Consider the following 18,715-nt stretch of genomic DNA (forward strand, 5'->3'; position numbering starts at 1 on the left):
AAGGATCGCTAATTTAGAAAGTAGAGAAAAATAATAGTAAAAAAGGAAAGAGGGTGACTACTGTTAGGTTTCAAACCTGGGACAAATGGCTGAGGTGCCCGTAGGGACTGAAGGATGCAGGGAGAACCTGGCGGTCAAGTTCGCTTTGATATACTAAGTAGGCACCTCACCCATTGGTCCCAGGTTTGAAACCTAACAACTACAGTGACCATTGGATATAGTTGAAACTGTGGTTTCCAGGTCACAACTTAGTTGAGTGGTTTGGACGAGTTCTGTGCCTCACCTCTTCACTTGTAAAGTAAGAACAGTAATAGCACCCATGTCACAGGTTTATGTGAGGGAGGCGCTAGTAAAACAATAAACCTGGAACTGTTAGCTCAGAGCCAGGATCCATAATGGATAACAGATATTGGCCATTATTATGTAAATTGTGTACAGAGCTTGAATCCTCGTGGGTGTTGGAAACATGTTAATCCTTGTTGCTGAATAATCTTAGTATAATTTGTGGTTGCTCTGTACCACTGTCCTGGCTAGTTTTACGCCAACTTGACACAAGCTAGTCATCAGAGAGGATGGGAGCCTCAGTTGAGAAAATGCCTCCATAAGATGGGCTGTGGGAAGCCTGTGGGACATTTCCTTAACTAATGCTTGATGGAGGAGGGCTCAACCAATTGTGGGTGGGGTCACCCCTGGGCTGGTGGTTCTGAGTTCTATAAGAAAGCAGGCTGAGCGAGCCAGTAAGCAGTTTTCCTCCATAGCTTCTCCATCAGCTCCTGCCTCCAGGTTCCTGCCCTGTTTGAATTCCTGTCCTAGCTTCCTTCAATGACAGGCTATAATGTGGAAGTGTAAGCCAAATGAACCCTTTCCTCCCCAAGTTGCTTTGGGCATGGTGTTTTGTCATAGCAAAAGTAACCCTAACTAAGATAACCACTGTAAATACAGATATGAGCAATCTAATCTAATAGGAAGCTGGAAATGTGGGTTTTGTAGACAGGCATAGATCCGAATCCCAACCCGGCTACTTCCTAGCTATGTACCCTTGAAAAAAGCACTGCGTCACATTTGTCTTTGATTTTATTTTTCAGCTGTAAAATTCAGGTGACAGAGCAGAACCTACATCTCATGGTATTTCGAAGATTAAAGATAACATGTAGGTAAAGCATGGACTCTGGAGTCAAGCCACTTACCTTTCAATGCAGGGTGCATGCCTTGACACTCATTAGCAGCAAAACCTTGGGCACAGTGCTAACGCCTCTCGTGTACATGTGTGTTTGTGTGGGTAGGTGCATTGTACATACAGGTGCACATGCTTGTGGAGGCCTGAGGTCAATGTGAGTGTCCTTCACAGAGCATTCTCCACCCTGTTAATTAGAGGTGGGGTCTCTCACTGAACCTAGAGCTCAGAGATTCAGCTGGGTTAGCTAACCCATGAGCTCTGAGAATCTGTCTGTCTTTGCCTCCCATCCATTCCCCAGTACTAGTGTTACTTAGGGCACTGACACTCCTGGTTTTTATATGGATGCTGGGGACCTGACCTCAGACCCTTATTGATCATGTGGCTAGCACTTTATCAAGTGAACTGTCTCCCCTACAAGTTGAACATTTCAGTTTCATTGTCTGGAGGGTGGGAATGATAATAGTGAAATCTTCCTTTGAAGACTGTTGAGAAAAAAAGTAGGCAAAGAATGTGAAGAGCTTGTCATATTCCTGGCACTCAAAAAGTTGAATGACTACTGGCTGTTATTTTTATTGAGAACTATGAAACTTGAGCAAATTGACAGTAGCTAGCATTTGGAAAGGGATCAGTACATTAGCTAGAGTTACATTTAAGGGAAATTCTACATCTTAGTTGTAATAACCCATTTCAAATTCCTTAGCTAGAAACTATATTCTGACTTACTTCTTAATAGATCACATGATTTATTTACTTAGTGCATGTAATGCATTGGTATTAATAGGTTACTATCACCTACTATTGGTTACTATTGAATACCCTATTCAATTGTCTCTGCAGCTCTATGAGGTTGGTATTGTTACTCCAAGTTACGAAAGTGGTGGGGGCCTAGAGATATAAATTAGCCTGCTTAATATCACAAAGACAATAAGTACCGAGGCTGGAATTTGAAGCTCTAAAATTCCAGACATTTCCTTGCTCTCTGCCTGACCTTTCATGAGGAAGACACCGTAGGTAGAAGGAGGTGAGGACTTGAAGTAAACTCTGACACAGTAAGGAGGGCTGAGTGGGCTGAGACATCAGAGAGAGTGTTGGTGTCTGAAGGTGGAAAGACAGCTTTGCGGGGCCAGGTGAGACCTTCCCATCAGCAAAGCCTGTCCTGAAGAGCAGAAGCAGAGGTGTACAGAAAGAGAAAAACACCAATAGGCCACAAGAGGGCACCCCTCACCCTAAATCCAGCCTGGAATTGTATGGTGTCTCAAAGCCTTTGTCTAATTAAAACCTGTCATTCTATTACAAAAGTGGGAAAACTTAAAAAAAAAAAAAAATCCCTAAGAGGCCAAATCCCAGCCAGAACTAGCCTTGGGTTGTGTCCGGTTTGGCTGCAATCTGCATTTGCCTATCTGAATCTTTTCAGCTGGGTTAGAAGTAGGATCCAAGGATGAAGATGGCAATCTTCATCTTTGGCTACAGGACCTGATCTCCAAACCTTCTGGATCAAGAATTCCTGGGAGTAAATCACTCTTCTGAAGCACATGCTTCCAACATATGCATATCTGTTATAAATGATACACTTGTATTGTACAGTAATATAAAACATTGTTTTAATTTTTGGTTTTTAAAAGATTCTTTTTGTTTGTTTGTTTGTTTTAGTTCTGTAGACCAGGCTGCCCTCGAACTACTCACAGAGATCCACCTGCCTCTGCTTCCCGAGTACTGGGATTATTATTATTATTAATTATATGTATGTGTTTGGGTGGGTATGTATACATGAGTGGCAGTACCCTCAAAGGCCAGCAGAGAACGTCAGATCCCCTGGAGCTGGAGTTAGAAGTTGCTGTGAGCACCTGCCCCAAAGTGGGTGCTAGACTGTAAACTCAGGTCCTTTTCAAGAATAGTATGGATTATTAATCACTGAGTATGGATTATTAATCCAGTCCTGCAATATGAAACTTCTATTGAACACATGTGTAATGAATTGGTGTTTTTCTTGTTCCTTCAGTCATATTAATGCATTTAATCATCACAAAATACTGAGCGGGGTGTGTGTGTGATGCTATCCCATTTCACAGAAGAGGAAACTAAGGTGCAAAAAGTAAGTGACACGCTGGGCGGTGGTGGCGCACACCTTTAATCCCAGCACTCGGAGGCAGAGGCAGGCAGATCTCTGTGAGTTCGAGGCCAGCCTGGGCTACCAAGTGAGCCCCAGGAAAGGCGCAAAGCTACACAGAGAAACCCTGTCTCGAAAAACCAAAAAAAAAAAAAAAAAAAGTAAGTGACACACCAAAGCCACGTAGTTAAAAAGCGGGCAATCTAGCTTCAGAAAAGGTGAGATTTTTAAAAAGAGAAATATAGCTGGGTCAGATAATACACACACACATAATACACATAATCCTGGCACTGGAGATTTGGAGGCCAAAAGATTGGGAGTTCATCCTCAGTCACTCAGATTCAAGGCCAGGCTGGGCTGGGGTGGGGTATTGGTCAAAGTGAAAGAGGAATATTAATATAATATTTTCTTCCAAAACCCTGCCCCAGGCTGGGAGCTCAGCACAGGCCTCTGGAGAAAGTAATGGTTGAGCTGAATTTTAAAGGCTGTTTAGCAGGTCCCCAGGGAAAGTGTTGTCAGTAAAGAAGCAGTATGTGCAAAGGCCCAGAGGCAAGGCTTCATGATGCCCTGGGCGCTACACGTGGCTGGCTCTGTATGCTAGAGCATCCAGAGTGATAGTGCTGTTCTGAGGCTCCAGAGGATGATCTACATGAGCATATCTTCACGTTTTCACTGAGGGAGAAATGACCTGTCTGCTCCTGGATGGCCCTCAGCTGTCAACCCTTCTATCCTAGTTAGCTTTAACTGTCAACTTGACACAGCCAAAAGTCATCTGAGAAGAAAGCCTCAATTGAGAAATTGCCTAGAACAGATTGGCCTGGGGCATGACTGTGGGGGGACTGTCCTGATTGTCAATTGGAGAACCACGTCCTCTATGGGCGGTACCAAACCTAGGCAGTGGTCCTGAACCCTATAAGAAAGCTAGCTTAGCATAAGCCAGCCAGCCAGCAACACCCTCCATGGTTCTTGTGTACTTCTCGGCTGTGAAGTGAGTTCCCTGGTTGGAGGTAAGGCTGTGTGAAATAACAAGCAGGCCTGCCTTGACTTCCCTTAACAACAGAGTGTGACCTGGATTTGTAAGCCAAAAAAAAACAAAAACAAAAACAAAAACCCTCTCCTCCCTTAAGTTGATTTCGATTTTGATCCAGCATCACAGCATCATCACAGCATCATCACAGCATCAGAAGTACAACATCTTCTGTGACTCTGGACACAAAAGGACCGGTTGGCCTCTTGATGGTCTGGTTGAACTTGACCTGGTCCCAAGACCTGTAACTTAGGAAGGCCTTATCTTCTTCCCAACATGCCCCACCTTTATTTCCCCTTTGACCCTCTGCCTCTTGCATTTCTGCTAAATAAAAAAATAAAAAAAAAATCAACCAAGCCATCATTTCTCAGATTTAGCCAGTTTACTGGGGACTTGGAGATCTTGGGAATGTCACATACCCCATGGGCCCCTGCCATCTCTCAGCTTTCCTCCTCCTTCACCCTCCAGCCCCCGCCCTAAACCTGTGTTTCCAGCATGTGGGTTCCCGTACCAGCAAAAGCTGACTCCAGGCTCTCAGCCCCACTGTGCCCCCCTCCCCACTGACTCCCTGCCGGGCTGGTTTGCTTCTCCTACCCCTGCCCTAAGATTCACATGTGCCACCCTACTCCAACCCCGGCTGCCCTAGCCTGCTCCTCAGCCAAGCCCAGAAGCCATCCTTCCTTTCTTCTTCCTTGGGCCACAGGCAGTAGTCTCCTCGCCGAAGCAACCGGGCCAGTCTGTGGTAGCCGGGGAGCTGGTGTCGGGAAATGGGTTCCAGGAAGGCTAGCAGCAACACCGGAGGGAAGGGGGCAGCCAGGAAGAGAGAGGTGGCCAGGCGGAGCTCCAGGTGGCAGCGAGGGCTACACAGGGCCTGGCCACTCAGCACACAGAGAATGACGCGGCTGTTCACCATGCTGTCCACCACATTATCAACTACATCCTTACCAGGCTCAAAGTCTCGATCAGGGAGACAGAGGCGGAGGCCCAGGCCCGCTGGAAGGAAGCCCTCCAGAGCAGGCAGAAGTTCCTCTATTACCCAGCCCTGGTCTTGCCTGCAGTGAGACACGAAGACGTCAAAAAGGAACCTCTTTCCTTCATCCCCCTGACCCCGCCGACCCTGGAGCCAAACCCTGAACAAGGCCTGCAGGAAGGGGATCCATAAGTTCCTGGCTTCTTGGAGGAGTGGCAAGGCAATCAGCAGAAACACCAAAGAAGAGCTAGCTAAGAAGAGTTTTAGCTCCAAAGTCTGGGGGCAGTGGTCCCACAGAAAGGAGAAAAGGGGGTGCTTGGCAGGGACCCCCTCTTCTGTTAGACATAACTGGCGATCTAGTATTTGGATGTATGTTTTAGTGGACTGCTTAACCCACGGCTCCATCCACGCATTGGCACACTGGCAGGCCAAGTTGGACTGCAGAATGTATATATACTGGGGCATCTGAGGGCTGTACTCCCTCAGACTGTCATGCAGAACCAAGTCTTCCTCGGTGTATAGCACTAAGACCCGGAGACTGCCCAGGCGCTGGAAAGCTGCAGCCGACAGTGTCTTGAGCCCTGTGCTGGACAGCTGCAGTGCCCGGAGCTGTGGAAGCTGGCCCACCAGTTCCTCCAGCTGTACTGAGCGGGGCTGGGCTATGGATTGAAGGGACTCCAGCTTCAGCTCCTGGAGGCTGGGCAGCCCAGTGATAAGGCAGGGTCTGGAGTTGCTTCCAGCACCCCAGATCTTCAAGGACTGAAGTTTGGGGAGCTGCCAGAGAAAAATGTTGGAGGTGTCCTGGGAGCAGAAGGCCTCCAAGCTATTCTGGAGCAGGGAGAGCTGCTGAAGACTGGGGAAGACCTCAGAGGCATTCTGGACCTCCAGCTTCAGCCCCCTGCCTTTTATAGTCAAGGTCTCCAGGAAAGGAAAGACGTTTGGGGAAAGCCTCCAGGGCTTCATGCCTGATGATGCATGAAGCTCTAAGCTGGTCAGATACATAGGCAGGGACAATACTGACGGAGCGGGGAGAGAGGGAAGCTTCAGTCTCAAGGTATGCAGACTCTGTGCTCCCCAGAAGCCAGGGTCTGGGCTCAGAGATATTTGGGTGTCTAGCAGGCTAAGGGTGGTCAAGGCGGGCAGAGCAACTAGCCAGTTCTTACCCAGGTTAAGCAGGGGATTTCTATCCAAGTTCAAGGTCTCGAGCTGCTGTAGATCCCGGAACAGCTGCCCCTCCAGGGAAAGCAGCTGGTTGTCCTGAAGCAGCAGCTCTCGCAAGTGCGGTAAACAGGAGAAGGTGGCTGGAGGCAGGATGCGCAGCCCGTTGCCTGCCAGACTCAGAGTCCTCAGTCCTGACACGTCTCCGGTCTCATTCATGCACAGCGTTGCGCTCTGCAGTTGGTTTCCAGCCAGGTTCAGTGTCTCAAGCCTAGGCATGGCATCCAGGAACCCTGGTGGCAGCTTAGTCAGGCCAGTGCCTTGGAGACCCAAGCTCTTCAGACTATTGCAGGAAGCCAGGGCCTCCTGAGATATATATCCTATCTTGTTTCCTCCCACGTTCAGCTCCTGCAGCTTAAAGTGGGCAACAGCCTCAGCAGGTAGTTCAGCCATGGCAGTCGACTGTGCATACAAGACATCGAGTTTCTGAAGTCCCAGGTCCTTCACTCTCGCTGCCTCAAGGTGTGTTTGATCCAGGTTCAGAATCTCCAGCTGGAGACCCTGGAGGGACCCAGGACTAGCCATCTTCAGCCGCCGGTTGAATGTCAGATCCAACATATGCAGGGTCCATGGATCCCTGGAAGAAGGGCCTTGCACCAGGTCTGGAAACATGCCAGCTAGCTCCCCCACATCCTGGAGGCAACTGAACTTAACAGCCAGCCATTGCAGACTGCGAGGCAGCTGGACACCTGCCTTCTTGTCTAGGCAGGGCCCCGAGATATGGAGGCTCTGGAGGGAAATCAGGTCACCAAAGGCATCAGGAGGCAGAAAGAGGGATGTCTTCCCAAAAGGATGGTCTAGAAAAGAGAGTTTCTGCAACTGTCCCAAGCCTCGGAGAGCTCCTGGCAGGAGTTCGGTGAGATGCAGATTCAGTGCCAGAATCTTGAGCCCGGGAAAAGCAGAGAAAGCATCCGGAGGCAGAGAAGACACAGAACCGCTGAGGCAGAGCCCTTCCACAGTCCAGGGCACAGCCGCCAAGGTCTGTGTCAGGTTGGTCACTGAGATGCATGCAGCAAGGAAGGACAGCTGGGAGACTGAGCAGAGTGAGAAGTAGCGAGAGACCAGGGGCAGTTGGGCGCCTTCAGTCAGCAGGCACTTGGAAGTGGTCCACCCTGTTACCAGAGGCAGGGAAAGGAGCAGGCCAGGCAGGAGTGGGTGCCAGCCCATCTCAACGCCCGCAGAATCAAAGCAGGGGAGGAACTCAGACTCCCGCCCCGTCACAAGTGAACGTTGCCAATACTCAGCATGGGCAGGATACTCATCCACTTCGGAGAACCTGTAAGGTCTGAGAGCATAGATGAAGGGCCCAGGACCTTCTGCTGTGGACACTGGGACGCTGGGAGAAGTGAGGAACCAGACTCAGAGACACAGTGCTGAGGCTGCAGGGTCAGGGAAAGGAAGTCCTGGGGTGATGAGTTGGGACCTAGTCTCACTTCTCTGTTAGGAGAAAACAGGTGGAGTTTCTTTTCTTCTTCTTGTTTCCTTTTTATATATGGTCTCATGTAGTCCAGGCTATTGAGTCCTTTGAACTTCTGAACTTCTTACCTCCACCTTCCCATTGCTGAGATTACAGGTGTGCACCACTATACCCAGTTTACGCAGTGCTGGGGTTAGAACCCAGGCTTCAGTGGTGTGTGCTAGACAAGCACTCTACCAACTGAGAGACATCACATCCCCTACAAGTAGTTTGTAAGTGCAAGATTTGGGTCCCGGCAGGCTTTCACACTGTCGTCCTGAGTAAGGCGTCTCACTTCCGAGCCTGTTCTCACCTCCGTCCGGTAAGTGGAGGGCTAAGCCCTGCTTTGTAGGATTTCTGCAAATGTAGTTTCAGAGCAGCACCAGCTCTTCTCCTCATCACTTTCATTATGACTTCTTTTTTACTGACGCCCTGGAGCTCTTGGATAAACACTGTTGCTAGTTTGTTAACTCTTTGGCTCTTTTGGGGGGCCCGCCACCCGACTCCCAAATAAATTACACACAGAGACTTATTATTACTTACAAATGTCCAGCATTAGCTTGGCTTATTTCTAGCCAGCTTTCCTTAACTTAAATTATCCCATCTACCTTTTGCCTTCGTGCTTTTTCCTTTTCTTACTTCTGTATATCTTACTTTCACTCTGACTCAGTGGCCGGCTGTGTGGCTGAGTGGCTGGCCCCTGGTGTCCTCCTCTCCTTGTTCTCTTACTCCTTGACCTTTTCTCCTTCTATTCATCCTCTCTGGCTGTCAGCCCCCGCCTATCCTTTCTCCTGCCTTGCTATTAGCTGTTCAGTTCTTTATTAGATCAATCAGATGTTTTAGACAGGCACAGTAACACAGCTTTACAGAGTTAAACAAATGCAGCATAAAAGAATGCAACACATCTTTGCTCATTAAACAAATGTTCCACAGCATAAATGAGTGTAACACATCTTAAAATAGTATTCCACAACAAAACACAAAAGGGGGTGTTTTATAAGCAAAATAATACATCAACATGATGCTGTCAAGGACATCTTGTAGGCTCCACGTGGAAAAATCTCAAAAGGCATCAGTTTCACCTGAGAGGACAGGGAGTGGGGAGGGGCTCCACCTCTGCTCTCTGAGACGGGCAAGGAAGGAAAGTCCACCAGCCTTGACCTTGACATGCACTGCCAGAACAGGGCTGGGAGCCACGGGAGAACAGAAAGAGAAAGACAGGAGCTCTGTGGTTACTTCAAACCATGAAGGAAGGCATTCAGCCTAAGTCAACATCTGCTCGTGATTTGAAAAACTAACAAACTCAGAGAGGAGAGAATCCGCTCGACTTCAAATGGTGTAGCTCTCTCAGGTCTACCAAAGAGTACCGTTCTCAGTGCCTTGGGCTTAGAGCCGGACTGAGACAACTGCATTTCTGCTCAGGATTAGAACGGAGGCCGGAGAATGGCGGGACAGAGATGAAAACGATAAATAAAAGAAGAAAGGCAAAGGTCACCAAGTGCAGGATGTTGGGATGCCTGCCTGGGAAACCCAAGAGTTTCTAAAGCCAAACTCATAAACCGAAGGCTGCTTAGCAAAGAGGTTCAGTATTAGGCCCAGTTTCTTAAAATTCTTCTAATATGCCCGTGTGTTAGCCAGCACAGCTATGAAGAACAGACAACACATTCAAATTAATATGTCTCTAAGTCCCAGCACTTGGGAGGCAGAGGCAGGCAGATCTCTGTGAGTTCGAGACCAGCCTGAGCTACAGAGTGAGATCCAGGACAGGTGCAAAGCTACACAGAGAAACCCTGTCTCAAAAAAACAAAACAAAAAAAGTAAAGAAAGAAAAAGATGTCTCATAGTGTCTCATAGCAGGGCGGTGGTGGTGCACACCTTTAGTCCCAGCACTCGGGAGGCAGAGCCAGGTGGATCTCCATGATTTCATTTCAAGGCCAGCCTGGTCTACAAGAGCGAGATCCAGGACAGGCACCAAAACTACACAGAGAAACCCTGTCTCAAAAAAAAAAATAATAATACACAAAAAGACTGACCACAAGGGGTTAGGAGGCAGGCTTAGGGGATAACAATGGATGATCAGGGGCCCAGGCATAAATTGCAATGGTAAAAGCTGTCATCTTTCCTAGAAAGGAAGGGCCCATGAGTGACAGAACCCTGGGGAAGTTTTGAAGGGCTAGCTGCCTCCAGAAGAGCAATGTCACCTGAGGAGACACAGAAGAACAGGTGTCTAAATATCTGAATCTCTCTCAACTTCACGGCTCTGATCTTGTCCTTGGATGCTCCATAGGCCCCCAAACCAGAGGGAGGAACCCCGTATGTAACTCCATTCTGGTAACTTCCCTGAGCACCAAGCAAGATGGAGGACAGTAGAGATGCTGACAACAGACTTTGCCCAGGAGACTGAGGCAGGAGGATCACTAACATGAGACCACCCTGTACTACATAGTGAGTTCCAGGTTAGCCTGAGCTAAATACAAAGACCCTAACTGAAATGGTCAGGGAGAGAGGAAGGAGGGAAGGAAGGAGAAAAGGACACCAGCTGAAACTGAGTAAGTGAGGCCACAAAGTTAGAAAAGGAACAATCCAAAAACAAAAACAAAACCCTCCCACGTCTTCCATTTATGTAGTAACCCACACAAAACTAGACCCCCAGCATGAACACCTATCAAACTGGACTGAACACATGGAACAAACGCTTTCAGATATGAAGACTCTGTCTTTGCACATCTGTGTTGCCACAACAAAGGATACCACAAACCTAGAGAAAATGTGCTTTAAAAATAAAGGGGAAGCCGGGCGGTGGTGGCACACGCCTTTAGTCCCAGCACTCGGGAGGCAGAGCCAGGCAAATCTCTGTGAGTTCAAGGCCATCCTGGTCTACAGAGCGAGATCCAGGACAAGCACCAAAACTACACAGAGAAACCCTGTCTCGGAAAAAAAAAAAAAAAAAAAAAAAAGGTGAAGAGCCAGTCAGATGGTTCAGTGGGTGAAGGTGCTTGCTGTCGATCTGATGACCTGAGTTCGAGCCCCAGGACCCACCTGGCAGCAAAAGAGAATTGGCTTCATAAAGTTGTCCTCTGATTGGCACGTGCACCCACCCCTTCCTCCACATACAAAATAAACAAATGAAAATTCAGAGTGAAATAATGTTAAAGCTGGGCCTAGTGGCTCAGTCTTAACTGAGCTGCTTGGGGGGCTGAAGCAGGGAGACTGAAATATCAGCCTCCCTCTGGGCTACAGAAATGAGTTCAAGGCCAGCCTGGGAAGCTTAGTGAGACCTTGTCCCAAAACAAACAACAAGAAAGAAGTCTGAGGACACAGTGCAGTGGAAGAGGGGCTGGACACAGGGAGCCGTAAGTTCAGTCAATCCCCAGCACTGAAGAGAGGGGGGGTGGATTAAGAAGACAGAAAAATCTATAGGTGGGGCTTTAGGAATGGGTCAGCTAAGAGTACTGGCTGCTCTTCCCGAGGATCAAGGTTTGATTCCCACCACAACTATCTGTAACTCCAGTCCCAGCAATCTGACACCCTCTTCTGCATTCCACCAGCACCAGGCACACACATGGTGCACAGACATGCAGGCAGGCAAAACACCTATACACATAAAATAAGTTTTTTTAAAAATTGAAAATAACTGTATAGATAAATCTGGCAGAATATAGTTCTTAAACAGTTCTAATTATATCTAGTCACCTGTTTCAAGAAAACCCTGCTTAATCCTACTTATCTCCATCTAGGATAGCTCAAGATACATCATAAGTCAATAATTCTCAACCTGTGCGTTAAGATCCTTTTGGGGGTCAAATGACCTTTTCACAGGGGTCTCATATCGGATATCCTGCACATCAGATATTTACATTACAATTCATAACAATAGTAAAATTTTATGGTTGGGGTCACCACAACATGAGGAAATGTATTAAAGGGTCACAGCATTAGGAAGGTTGAGAACCACTGCATCGTAAGTCCAACTGTGGAAACAGAATATTGTCAAGGTCCTGAAAGAAACATAAATTTCTTAAATAGGCTACAAAAACGGCAGATATAAATTAACTTTTTTCATAATTTGACCTCACCAAAATCAAAAAGTTGTACATTCAAGGGTGAGAGACCAAGAAACTGAAAGAGAAGCTACCCTACAGAAGGAGGTACTTGCAATGTATGTGTGTGTGTGTGAGTGTGTGTGTGTGTGTGTGTGTCTAAGGACTCACACCTGCAGAATATTATAACTTCAAATAACCCATGCATCAAAGAGGGAACCATACTGAAAAATCAGAATCAACTGAATAATAATGAAAACACTACATAGCGAAATCTATTGGCTAAAGCTAGAGTGGTATCCCCAGGGAAACACCCACCCTTAAATGTGTTTGAAAAGCGACACCAAGGCTGCAGCCACGCCACCCAGACAGGCCCAGTCTCATCTGGAAACCAGCATCAAAAGTTGAGAAGTCATGATCGAGGCAACAACCTCAGAAGTTAGAAAGGGAACAATTACAAAGAAAGAAGATTCCCACTTCCCCCTTGTGCAGTAACACACCCTCACTATGAACACCTGTCAAACTGTACTGGAGACATCAAACAGCTCTTCCAGATAATGGACCCTGTCTCAAAGGGGTCTGTGTTGCTACAGCAGAATACCACAGACCGGGGACTTTAAAATGAACAGGAATTTGGGACCAGCAGGATGTGGGAGGAAGGAAGAAAAGCAATGAGAGGATGTCAGCAAAGTGCGGTGACATATATGTGTGCATATATAATAAACTCACTATTCTGTACGCTAACAAAACAGTAAAAACACTATTCTTCAAGATTACGGTGGTTACTAATCTTGGTTATCGACTTGAAAAGCCTGAGAAGAGGGAACCTCAGTGGAGATTGCTTCCATCGCATTGGCCTGTGGGCGTGTTGGTGAGGCATTTTCTTGGTTGATGATTGACATAGGAGGGCCCAGGCCACTGTGGTCGATACCGTCCCTAGGCAGATGGTCCTGGGTTGTATAAAAAAGGTAGTCAAACACTAGCCAGGGATCAAGCCAGCAAGCAGCCTTCCTCCATGGTTCCTGCCTCTGCTCCTGCTTGAGTTCCTGCCCTGACTTCTCTCAACGAGGGATTGTGACCTGGAAGTGTAAGATGAAGTAAACACTTTTCTCACCGAGTTCTTTTGGTCATGGTGTTTATTACAGAAATGGAGAGGCAAACTGGAACAAGTACAGTGTCCAACAAAAAAAAGAAAGAAAACAGTATCTAGTAATTATCTAGAATGGTTATTTAAAATAGTTTTCTGTATTGAAAGAACAAGAGCAATTTCTTTCATACAGTCCAGAGGCTGGGAAGCTCCAGACAAGACATCAGCAGACTTGGCTGTCTGGTGAGGGCTGCTTTCTCCTTTCAAAATGGTACCTGCCTCTGCATTCTGCCCCAGAGCGGGCACATGACAGCAGGTGGAAGGCAAGCTGGCTGGACCATAAAAACCTTCATTGATAAAAGTCTTAATCCTATTCACAAAGGTGGAGCCTTTAGGGTTCTAATCACCTTTAAAACCCTACCTAATAACACATTGTCAACATCTGAATTCTGAAGGGGATGTGTGGAAACCATGGTGATGGTAGTCGAGGATGATCATGCCCCAGAGAAGGGAACAAGAGAGGTAAACTCTATAGTTACCAGGACTGTTGGCAAATACCTGTTGCCATCTACTGAACGCCAGCACAGACAGCAAGAGAGAAGCCAGGTTGACCACACCTGTCTTACTGAACCAAGAAATGAATCACCAGCCTGGACAACCGCTACCCGTGCGTTTATAGGAGCCATTTTAATATAGGCTTAAGTATGAGGGGTAAGGAGAAAAGACGCACCAGAAAGAAAGACAGCCAAGTGTGCATTGCTTCCCGAGAGAGAGTGGGAAAAGTAAGACACTCACAGGGTGGGTGAGGGCTCCTCAAGAGAGAATTACAGAGTGTAAAACATACCCGAGAGTAACCAGAGATCCTCAAGGAAGGGCTGCAATTAATTGTCTTAGCATTGGCCATATTTACCACTTTTTGTAACTATCAAAGTTCTATTTCTACAGGCTACCAAGGTACCTTATTCTTTCTCTTCTCCCTCTGTCCCTATTGATGACAGAAATAAGTGAAGTGGCTCCAGCAATGTCTTGGATGTCAGAGAAGGTCAAAACCAGGAGTCACTAAGTTTCTACAAAGGGTTTAGTCTGTGTCCACTCTCTGTAAGTGAGTTTCTGGTGAGATTCCTAGAAGACTCCAGCAGGGCAGGGAGGAAGGCCTTGAGCACTTGGAAATGTTGCTTCTATTCTTGCTTTCCTGCTGGCAAAGGTTTCCACTGGATCCTAGTATGAGGGGCTCCTCTCCTTCCTCAAGTCCCCCAAATGTCACGTTTCTCCATCCTGCCTCAGGTCCACTGTGGAAATACAGGACAGGGTGGGAGGGAGGGAGACACATCACACATAGAAACATGCTCAGTTTTCCAGCCTCTCCTCCATTTTAAACCAGGAACTGATGGCATCATATTGCTTTGTTCTGTAGATCACTATTTCAGCCAAGATTCAGTCAACCAAGCAAGCAAACAGAACCTTCTGGCTGCTCAAAATCATCTACCAAAATAAGGATCTTGATCTTTACATTAATAAGTTCAGTCCAATCCAAAATTACATGATCACATCCTTGCTCTGGCGCTCTCAGAGTCTGTTTCCCTAAGTGTCTACATTTTGCCAATAAATCACTGTATTTATTTTTATCTCCTGTTGCCTCTCTTCCTGGGTTTGACTTTGTAGTAACTGCTTTCTGAGTACTGAATGATGTATCTCTAATTCTCTATCTCTAGTCTCCGAAAATGTTTTCTCCTGTCCCTTCCCTCCCTCCACCTCATCTTCTCAGATCCTTCCTCCTCCTCTTCTCCCTCCTCCTCCTCCTCTCCCTTCTCCTCTCACTCCTCCTCCTCTTCCTCTACCTCAGATCCCTCCCTCTACTCCACATCCCAAGCAGACTGGTGCCTGCAGGTTGTATCTTCTAGCTTCCAAGTAAGAGATCGAAAGAGAGGGAAGCCACTGGAGTGTGTCTTCCCCTCCTGTTCTGCTTTGGTGGAACAGAAATTCCTATAGCTATATCTGAAACTCTTCACGGCTCTAAATCCCACAGGACAGATCTGTCTTAGAGCCAGCTTCCCCTAGCTCTGAACTTTGAACTGCAGCCATGCTAGCACTTCCGTTGGTCCTTGTCTCTGATTACAATAGAAGAATCTTCAATCACAGACACTGAAGGTGGACACTTGAACTCATGAGTTTAAATATGAATTTGTACAGGGTGATTAGAAGTATCTGTGCTGCCTCCTGTTCCTCAGGTCTCCATGTCGTTCACACTGCTATATAGCATTTTATATATATGTATGTGTGTATGTATATATATATATATATGTGTGTGTGTGTGTGTGTGTGTGTGTGTGTGTGTGTGTGTGTGTGTGTATGTATATAAGACCCCTGGACCTCAGAGCCTTGCTTGCAATGGGCACTTCACTCTGAGTGACCAGAAATTCTAATGAGATGTTTTCACCAAAATATTCTTAATCTGCTACAGCAGCACACAGCCGAAAGCTGGGTTTTCACTGTCTTTGGTCCCATCAGGTCCTGAGAGTCAGTTCTCAGACTCACCCCCATTTCCTGGGCTGTTGTCAACAACAACCATTCCGTGTACAGTCTCACCTCTGCATAGCTCTGCTTGCGTGCTTCAGACTCTGGCTCTAGCTGATTAAAGCAGAAAAGAAACTTGGGATGAAATGGATTCTGGTTAACTTGTGGGATCTTTGGGGACAACGAGAACCAGATTCAGTGGCCACACACCAGAACCAGTCCCCTGGGGATACCACTTCTGCTGCTGCTGCTGCAGTGGTTAGTGACTTTCCCAGTCTCCCCGACATTAGACATGGTGGGGGGTGGTGTAGCTGCTGCCAGAAGAGAAGCCAGACAGAGCTGCCCTTTGCCCCTCAAACCAACTACCAAAGTCAGAGTCTGCTGTTGAGAGTCTTGCCTTACAGTTCAGAGTGCGAAGCACCTCTGGTTGCCAAATACTAGTCCATGGTACTCACTACCGCTCAAGAGGGGTGAAGAAGGCAGGACCCTGTCACTTTCCTCTATTCTAGAAATGATCAAACCCGACCTCCCCACCTCCCTAGAGGGTGGGGGAGTCCTCCCCTCTAAAAGGAAGCAGAAAGAAAACTGGGATGCTGGTGTGTCAAAGAGATGGATAGTTGATATCTACTAGCCTGTGTGAACTATACTGAATTCAGGGTCCTTGCCTGGAGTACATGGTTAGAGAGAATGTTCTTCCACACACTGGATGTTTCCTTCCATGTATAAAGGAACCACCTTCAGTATGACCCTCCTGGCTTGCCTTCTCCTTCCTTTTTCAGAGAGGAAGTGGCACTGACGTTACTGATGAGTTTGAGGGAACAGTGGGTGTGCCCCCTCTGCCTTCCTCTTTCCTTTCCTTTTGGGGGTATGCACCTTAACCTGCTACTCTGTGTTCTGGCTTTGTTCAGAATGAATTGCAAATGGAAAAACCAACAAATCCCCTTCACTTTCTTCAGCCAACGGATAAAACTAATTCGGGGCTTCACTAGCGGGAAGCTTATGTGTCTGTGGCTCAAGTCATCGGGTCCAGTGTCAGCATCTGATGCGTAGCCCATCCCATGTGGATGGGAGAGGAGCTGCCTCAACCCTCTAACTTTACTAGCATCCCACAGCTAACTGGACCACAGCCTAGTGGGAGAGAGAGGTGTAAGAGATTATTATAATAGAGGTCCATGTCTGAGTGCCCCTCCCTACGATAGAATGCAGAGCATTGACATAAAGAATTCAAAACTGAGGCTAGAGAGATGGCTCGGTGGCCAAGAGCACATGCTGTTCTTGCAGAGGTCCTGTGTGTTCAGTTCCCAGCAATGGTGGCTCACGGCCATCAGAAACTGCAGTTCCACGGGATCCAACATCCTCTTCTGACCACCGAGGGCACCAGGCACACATGTGGTGCATGTAGGTACTTGCTGGCCAAACACTCATGCACATAAAATAAAATAAAATAAATCTAAAAAAAATTTAAAGAACTCAAAACTATAATTGTAGCCCTTTACCTTTCTGGTGATAGTTTAAAATAAAAACAAACTGAGATCAGAATCTAGTCAATGGATAGGTTGGACGGGGACAGTCCATTGGTGACAATAAGTAGTCTTTTGCCTCTGACTGTAGAAAATTAGACTCTTAGAGCCCAGGAGCCTCCTCCCTCACCTCTCCTGCCTACTTATTAGAAGTGAAAAGACTGGACTTTGCAGCCACGTAGAAAGGAAGAAAATACCAAAATGAGATTGGCTAAGTTACCCTCTGATGTGGGAGATGGAAGATGAATTTTGTTTATCCTATTTCCCAAGTGCAGGGAGGAATGGGGCAGGGGAAGACCGCGTTTGATGGGAAATTCTCTGCGACTCCTGATGATGACTCTTTCTTTCCCCCAGAGATCTCTTCCAAGATCTTAGGGACTAAGCCTGCAGTGTGGCACACGCCTTTAATCCCAGCACAGAGGCAGGCGGATCTCTGTTAGTTTGAGGTCAGCGTGGTCTACTGAGTGGGTTCCAGGACAGTAAGGTTCTGTCTCGGGAGAAAGAAAGAAAGAAAGAAAGAAAGAAAGAAAGAAAGAAAGAAAGAAAGAAAGAAAAAGAAAGAAAGAAATCCCAGAGACATATAGACTGGCTGTTATCAGACATCCTGATAAGCCTTTTGAATAACACAGCCAGAAGTGTTTATATTCCAGAATCCCCCCTTTTAACTAGCCAGAGTTCCTATCATTCATAAACATAACTAGCATTTGTTGAGAATACATTGTGTGCCCTCTCTCCCTCCCTAGTCCACCCACCCACAGGGTTGGGGATCAAAATGAGAACTTTGTGCCAGGCAAGCACTACGCCACTGAGCTACAGTTCTGTTCTCCTAAGCCTCAAGATCCAGTTTCTGTAAGCTCCTCCCCCTCCCAGCCTTCACTTGAAGACCTGCTGCCTAAGGAAGTTCAGTGATCTCCACAGTTCCCAAGACAGTTTCTTTCTCTGCAGAAGGTCAGAAAGCCTTGGTTATCACTTCCCCATTCTCGCTCCCAGGGGATGGGAATTGGATGATGGATCCCTTCTTGTTTCTGACTTCGTGCTCCGGTGTCTTCACTAGCAAATTCTTAAACATCCCAGAGAAAGAGGCATTCTTGCTTCCTGATAGTTTAGACATCACCAGGATAGACAGAGGAGTCCAGACAAGTGTCATCAAGCAGGGAGAGGTATTTCCACTGATCTGCGGAACTCACGAAATGCCCTCCAGAGACTAGGACTCCAGAGCAGAGATCTCCGCAGAGAAGTGCGAGGCAGGAGCATCTGCGGGCATTGTGAGGAAGCAAAAGAGCCCCAGCAGCTAAGCATTTCTGAATAGGGTTTTTTGTTTTTGTTTGTTTTGTCTAGAAACAAATAAATTATGATTGCCCTAGCAGTATTCACTGGGGGGAAGTGGAAATATTTCATAGAAGTTTAAATCAGCAGGGTGGGGGGGTGGGGGGGTGGGGGGGTACTTGGGGTAGGGGGGAACCAGATATGGAACCATGGGCTAGACAGTAGAGTAATTGACTTGGTAGGAAAAGGTCTCTAGAGACACTTGTGCCTTCCTTCAGCTTTAGATTGTTGACACAAGGGACCTCACACACACACCCCGCACCCCCACCCCAA

General features: G+C 47.1%; 1 protein-coding gene and 1 long non-coding RNA gene across 2 annotated transcripts; one reads left to right on the forward strand and one right to left on the reverse strand.

Annotated features, from left to right (window-relative positions):
- The first annotated feature begins 7 nt into the window (after positions 1 to 7).
- LOC131904071 (uncharacterized) lies at positions 8 to 2,800 on the forward strand. Its single transcript, XR_009377669.1, has 3 exons — positions 8 to 298; positions 1,086 to 1,150; positions 2,592 to 2,800. It is a non-coding gene; the product is annotated as an uncharacterized LOC131904071 (long non-coding RNA).
- Positions 2,801 to 4,724: 1,924 nt separating this feature from the next.
- LOC131905176 (toll-like receptor 12) lies at positions 4,725 to 7,720 on the reverse strand. Its single transcript, XM_059256134.1, has one exon. The coding sequence runs from the start codon at positions 7,664 to 7,666 to the stop codon at positions 4,934 to 4,936; it is 2,733 nt and encodes a 910-aa protein (XP_059112117.1). The 5' UTR covers positions 7,667 to 7,720; the 3' UTR covers positions 4,725 to 4,933.
- Positions 7,721 to 18,715: the final 10,995 nt, after the last annotated feature.

This window comes from Peromyscus eremicus, chromosome 2 (genome assembly GCF_949786415.1).
Source record: "Peromyscus eremicus chromosome 2, PerEre_H2_v1, whole genome shotgun sequence".
Taxonomy (NCBI): Eukaryota; Metazoa; Chordata; class Mammalia; order Rodentia; family Cricetidae; genus Peromyscus; species Peromyscus eremicus.

Bases quoted from the DNA above. Each gene is read 5' to 3' on its own strand.
- LOC131905176 (XM_059256134.1), bottom strand. From the start codon at position 7,666: ATGGGCTGGCACCCACTCCTGCCTGGCCTGCTCCTTTCCCTGCCTCTG.